General features: G+C 33.8%; 1 protein-coding gene across 1 annotated transcript; it reads right to left on the bottom strand.

Annotated features, from left to right (window-relative positions):
- Positions 1–236: 236 nt before the first annotated feature.
- On the bottom strand, positions 237–3,486 carry LOC105426921 (uncharacterized). The gene is made up of 3 exons (XM_011638364.3): positions 3,243–3,486; positions 2,490–2,626; positions 237–551 (listed from the first exon to the last, which is right to left on the bottom strand). The coding sequence occupies exons 1-3, from the start codon at positions 3,279–3,281 to the stop codon at positions 404–406; spliced, it is 324 nt and encodes a 107-aa protein (XP_011636666.1). The 5' UTR covers positions 3,282–3,486; the 3' UTR covers positions 237–403.
- Positions 3,487–6,979: the final 3,493 nt, after the last annotated feature.

Here is a 6,979-nt window from a genome sequence, read left to right as displayed (position 1 = left end):
GTACTTTCTTAATCATTGTTTTATTATTGCTGAAGTTTTATATCATAAATCATAGAATCGAAAAGCTTTGTGTGAGATAGATGACAAAGAAATCTAGAAGTTTGAATTTCAGTTTAGTCCTTTAAAGGAATATAAATTAACATTCAACATGTATTATCTTCTCTGTTGGAAAGAAATTCCTTTGCTTTGCACGTGTGATGATAAGAACAGTGATAGGAAATAAAACATCTTTCACATTTCTTTTACATCTTTATTCTTGTAGAACGAAAATTTCAATGAAAACTTACGAAGCTAATGAAACCGCCGAAAAAGCTTTGTATATTTTAGAGAAAATTCATACGAAGAGCCAAAGGTTACATTAATAGCAATAAGGTATCACGCGGATGGAATACAAGGACTCGTATCAACCCCAATATCCGAAGCCACCCCAGCCACCATATCCTCTTCCACCCCAACCTCGGCCGCTCCAGTATCCTCCTCTCCAGCCACCCCAACCTCCGTATCCTCTACCATATCCCCAACCACCATAATATCTCCATGGTCGTCCGTATCTGAAATATTATAGACCATTCGATTAAGATGAGTAGTAGCTTAAATTTCAAAGAACTTTCTTATTTATTTAGCGCGAGTTACGTTTAATTTAAAATTTTATGATATGAATTATAATATTATGAATTTTTACATATAGAACGGAAACTCGCTTTTCTAACGTCGGATGATTTGGTAAACTTCGAAATCGATTTTTTTATTAATAACTTTTTAGAAAAATTTAATAAATATTGAGATTTGATAGGAAAAATTATCAATTAATTTGACAAATCAATCTTCTATCGATTCCAAGTAATCTTTCCATGTTTTGTTATAAATTAGAAACATTATATTCATTATTTATAGGCGAAAGAAAAGGTTAAATGGAAGATATTAGTTATACTGCATATCGGTACGATTTCTAAGTCATAATTCTAAGTTATAATCATGATTATGCACGCAACCTTTATAAAACAGCTATGGATATTCTATGTATCTGCATTCTATTTCTTCTATCTCTACTATTAAATTATCATTCAAAGTGTCGTGAATGAGAAACAAAGAAAGATCTCACAAACAGGCTGCAACCGAAGTATGTGTTTATATATACATTTAATGCATTTAAAATTGAAGATGTCTTTGTTTTAGATATCGATCGTGCAGATTTCTTAGCATTTTCTCATATACTTAAAATACTATACTTTTCTTATCATTTATGTCATTGTTTAAGCTTCTATTTTAATAGAATATACTGTTTTAGAATAGCTGTTACACATTCTCCGAAGACGATGACTTCACTTGCGAGAAATGAACGAGACGGGCGCGCTAAATTATTGCAAATTGATTGTCGCAGCTCGCGTTAGCGTTAATTGCGGGTTGAAATGCGTCATTTATGCACGCGACCAATTAGAGTGTGTATGCGACGAGATTACGAGGAACGCATAACATATATAGATTCGTGCGCAGAAGTGGCACGTGGTTGTGAATGCGAATGAAGAAACATTACGAGACCACAAAAGTGCAATATTTTTTCCGGATTGTCTTCCGTTTACGCGACTGTCATCTTTACGAACGCTTCGTGCGCCATAAGCGAGCAAAGCGCATACAAAGTATGCCTATATAAAAAAAAGTATGTAATCATTGTTGAGTAAACTTCGATTACGAATGGAATACGTGATCGCTGTTTAATATTTATTGTTACAGCCAGTCCCGACTACGCGTCCCTCTGAATAGTAAGAGATATTAAAAGTACTGGGGGAAAGTACTGGGGGAAGTACCCCCGTTATCGATAATTATCAGGCTCGGACTCGCCTTCGACGCTTACGTTCTTCGTCTGGGACAGGACTGTTTTTATCGCGCGACAACTTAATTTCGCTTGATAATTTTAACGAACGTATTCATCACGCGAATCTCAAATTGCCAGCTTCACGAGAATGACGTGTAGCTTCTTCGCAGCGATTGCGACGAATGTGCGCAGAAATAGGGTATATTTAAGAGATACAAATTTGTTTTTTCTCCCCTTACATTTATCATATTGTGAATTTTGATATTAGCAATTTGTAGATTTTTTGAAATATCAAAGTTATATATTTATCGTAATTAATTTCACGATTCCTAAATATCTAAAGTTGCTGAGTATTCATTGAAATAATAGTTTTGTTGAAATATCTAAAAATTCGGTCATATATCAATCTGAAAATAATTTTGTTGATCATTTTGTCAAAATAATCATTAGGATATTTAGCATAATATTGCACAAATTTTTATTCTAACAACCAAATTAAATGTTCTATATAATTATTTTGACAATCTAATAAAATTATTTTCATATTTGTATTTGGCCAGATTTTTAGATACTTCAGCAAATCCATTCTTTCAGTGTTGGATTTATGAGTTTCTTGCAGGCCGAAAATCAATGGGATAGAAATTAGGGGACAGAAGCGATTTGCGATTGAACTCACCCCCAGTAGGTCGCATCCGTTTCTAAATCGTTGGCGTTCGCATTCGGTTGTGGTTCAAACTCACTCTGCACATTTGGTGGAGCTTCTTCATTTTCCACAGCAGCGGCGAGAAAAGCGAATGCCGCGAAGAAGAAAACCTAAAATCAATTCATCACGATTCACGCTTGTTATCATATCTTCTCCTGATGAATAGATCTTCTTAACGTAATTTCAATCCGATCGAATCCACAATTTGTTTCGATACAATTTAAAGACATAGGGAGCAATTGCACTATGTTACGCAATAGTATCGCTATTCTCTCATCTCCTGGAAATTCATTTGAGAAATCTTCAATCGATAGATAATAATAACATTTTTTAACAGACCAGACAGATATTAAAATAAGCATTTATTTAAAAATTATTTTTTAATCTCGATCTTCATTGATATATTTTTATGACAATTCAGAGTTATCTTGTACTTACTAATTTATACAATTTATATCTGACTATTATAATATTTCTAATCCGGACTTGATTATGTCAAAGGTAGTTTGTTTCTGTGTATTTCAGTGTTATATCTAGACTGATCGATCTCGGACGCGAATTATGTTAATTGGATATAAGTCGGGCTTATCTATCGCGACTGACGTCTCGAAAAAGCGCGTGCACATGCGACGCGAAGAAAAAAATGAAAAATATAAAGAATAAAGAAGAGGAGACGAGAGAAGATCTCGACGTCCAAGACGAGAGAGAGCTATGCAGATCACTTACGAATTGCAATGGTCGCAACATATTGGAGACTGATTTCATTTCAAGTGCGGCAGGCCTTATATACGCGGCCGATCCGACGCGTTTTCGTCGAGACGAGGGGTACGCACGCACCAACACGTGCACGCTCGTCCGCACGCTTGTCTTCGGACTTTACCTGCGGTTTCGCGAGCGAGCGAGCGAGCGAATGAACCAACGAGTAAACGAATGAAGAAGAAACGCGATGACCGAGCGACGAAACGAGAGTGTACAAGTTGCGGCACAAAGAGCCGCAAATGGGAATGTCAATGCCGAGTGTTTTCGCGAGATCCCAGGATCCCGCGATGTTCGCGGAGGCGCCGAGGACGTGATCCTCGTAAAACCCGAGACAAGCGTAATTCGACCTTGCGATTTCATCGCGCCGATAACTCGTCGTCGGTACTTAATATTGTCAGCCCTTTGTACTGTCTCGTTGCGATTGATTTTAATATCTTCCCTGAAGTACAGCAGAATATTGACAGAAAAGCATTCCTTAATTTCGAAAAGATCGAGGAAGAAAACAGGACGATTCGTTTTTATTTTATAAAAACAAATAAAAATATTGATGATTAGATTGCCAGAGCTATATTAATAAGCGTCTATCAACTTTTTAGCATAAAGAATGAAAGTAAAACGTGTTTGTTGGGGATAGAAATTAAGTGAAGAATATATCTTTTCAGCGTTCAGATGCATAGCCGACATTAAAATGACTGATGCTTTTTTCGGTTCTCCAAATCTGATACTTAATACGATAATCTGTTAATTGTCATTAGAAACTAATGCCAAATGTCACTAAAAAAACGATTCTATTTTGACATATCATTTGAATTTAATTAATAAACATTCCATTGCCTTTATTTTCCCGTAAAAATTTCGTGCGAAAATACACGAATCGCGTCTTATCTTTGAAAGATATCTTATCATAACTTCTTACTTTAGAATTAGATTGCAGTATAAACAAATAAATAATTATTCGCGTAATGCGTCAAGATTTATACGAAGAAAACGGACAATTTAATATATATAATCATTTAGTAAGTGTGTCTCTAATGATATTTCTTGGTATCACTTCATTGGCAAAAGAGATTCCGGGAAGACGCGCTTTGGTTGCTGAATCTTTCCAAAGGACCATTTACATTAGGGGGATGATAATGATCGACTGCCTGAAGATCATAATTCTCAGAATCCTATGTGTTGTTCTTATATGCAAAAAATATCTAGAGAAAAAAATAATCGACTTCTTGCGGTCTGGATTAGAGATGCTGAGTTGTTAAGCGATGTTAGCAATTAATCATCGTTATTATAGCCCAGCATCATCACATATTATATCTTTGCATATTTTTTAAATAATATTTCTATATGTATGACTTCTATATGTATGACTTAATTGTAGAAAAATTTTTATATAATTATCTTTAGTAATATTAGCAATTAAAATATATTAAAATAAAGATGAAATTAATGTTTAAGTTAACTGAGAAATTTAAAAAGATTGAAGGATAATATTTCATGCTTTAAATGCATAAAAATCATTTTTATTTTTGTTTTTATCAATGATACTCATAAAGTTGATACCTAAAAGTTATGCAATTTATATTTTATTTAAATAAAAGTTATCTTTTGCTAGTTCTTGTTTTTCTGTATATTTTTTTAAAAATTCATGAAAAGATGATCATTAAACAAAGAATTGTGTCACTGCAAGGTTAATATTATATATATTTTTTTTTACATAGCTACAAATGTTTTTATATTTATATTCTTATTACAAACGGTGACGTGTCCAGTCCGGTATCTTTATTGTGTAAATTAAAAATTCGGTCGAGGATGTAATGTCTGGATTTGCCACAGTCACGTTTTAAGTAGAGTATTTGTGGTATTCTTAAAATAACGTAGAATTATATAATAGAATAGAAACTCTTATACATGTCACACAAAAAGAATTGCAAAAACCTAGATGAATAATCTTTTGGAAATATTTTGACTTGCCTATAATTTTTCGGATTATCTTACTGTATGCTTTGCACTTGAAAACAATTAAGGTAAAATTCTCTCTCTCTCTCTTTCTCTCCTGTATTGACTTAAGGTAAAAATTATTTGTTAATAAAAAAATAAATATAAAAAATGTGATATTGAATTATATTATTATCCGATTCACTTCTGATTATCTGAATATTTGAATTAATACATTTTAAGACACGATGGATTAAATAAGATATTGCGTATTCAAATATTCAGATAATCAGAATCGGATAATAATATAATTCAATATCACATTTTTTATATTTATTTTTTTATTAACAAATAATTTTTACAATATAGGAAAGAGAGAGAGAGAGAGAGAGAGAGAGAGAGAGAGAGAGAGAGAGAGAGAGAGAGGAAAGAGAGAATTTTAAATTTCTTTTGTAATAATAAAAGTATATTCTCTATTAGAAAAGTACAAAATTTTATTCCGCATTCTTGATATCTTAAAGTTTTAAAAATTCTATAATAAAATTAAATAATTAAAAAAAATCTTATCAGTCTCTTTTATTCTGCTTTTCTTATGTACTTACAATAAGATTAACTTGAGAGGAGGATTTAATTGAACTTGATCAACCGGTCTCATAAAGAAAAAAATTTACACATATTTTCAAACTACAAGAATTTTATCAACTCCCTTCGATGCTGCGATTAAAAGATGCTACCAACGCCCGCATTTCCGCTCGTCACTTTAATTAACGAACCATACCTTTCCATCACTGAGGGAATATAAATTAGAAGGTGTCTTGAGACAAGAGTACACTTTTCGTCAACATCTACCCATTAACGCATCGGTCCATTAAGTCGAGGTGATTCTCCCAGTCATTAATTGGCTCTGCAATTAGTATCTAAATCGGAAAATGTGTTATTTTCTGCATTTTTCGAAATAAATAAAATCGTAGAAACTTCGAAATAAAATTGTATTAAATCTTGAAAAGATAAAATATTCTAAGTTTTTCTTACATATATATCTTACAGGAAGAATCCAATTTCAGTCTGTGAAGCTCCATCAATAAATTATAAATATTCTAGATCTATAAAATAAATATATATATTTTTATAAGAGAGAATTCCTTCAATTGTACAAAAATGATAGAATGTTTATTTCATATAAGTTTCTCTTTCTAATTCATTGATTTTCGTACAATCCCCCGATGATCAAATTAAAACCGAGAAGATACGCGATCATTACATATTCTATATGAGAATCACCAGCTCGCCATGGGACATCCCCATGAGTATATTAAACAGGAGTTCGCTCATGGGATATAAAGAATTTTTCAGGACGAGCGACTGGCCTGCCTTGAGCAGGCTCATCGTCGTTGCCACTGCCATCGTCATCATCGTTGTCATCGTCATCGTCGTCGACGTCAGTAGTGTGTAGTAGTGCGTGTCCCCCCGCAATCGGATTCGACCGATTTATGAAAAGGTGAAGGAATGGCGCGCGCGCACAAACTGTGATCATGGTGCAAAAAGACATAAGTCTTCTCTGGCATGCGGGGAAGAATCGTTGACCACGGTTTCTCCAGTCAAGGTCAGGCGTTACCTCTTTTTTTTTTCTTCCCCTTCCTCTCCGTTTCGAGAGGACTTGGAGCGGAGTTACAGTGACCATGGTCCAAGTCGCATCATCCAGCTTCGTCTTTGTTATCGTTCGAGCGCGAACGCGTTTCGCAGACACGGCAGAAATAAATAAGACTAGGAAC

The sequence above is a fragment of the Pogonomyrmex barbatus genome, unplaced genomic scaffold, assembly GCF_055798465.1.
Source record: "Pogonomyrmex barbatus isolate J1 unplaced genomic scaffold, ASM5579846v1 scaffold13, whole genome shotgun sequence".
Classification (NCBI taxonomy): domain Eukaryota; kingdom Metazoa; phylum Arthropoda; class Insecta; order Hymenoptera; family Formicidae; genus Pogonomyrmex; species Pogonomyrmex barbatus.
This window is presented reverse-complemented; position numbering and strand designations above follow the sequence as displayed.

Coding starts and splice junctions, on each gene's coding strand:
- LOC105426921 (XM_011638364.3), bottom strand. CDS start 3,281: ATGAAATCAGTCTCCAATATGTTGCGACCATTGCAATTC. Junction 2,627..3,242: donor TGTTGCGACCATTGCAATTC/GTAAGTGATCTG, acceptor AATTGATTTTAG/GTTTTCTTCTTCGCGGCATT. Junction 552..2,489: donor ACGGATGCGACCTACTGGGG/GTGAGTTCAATC, acceptor ATAATATTTCAG/ATACGGACGACCATGGAGAT.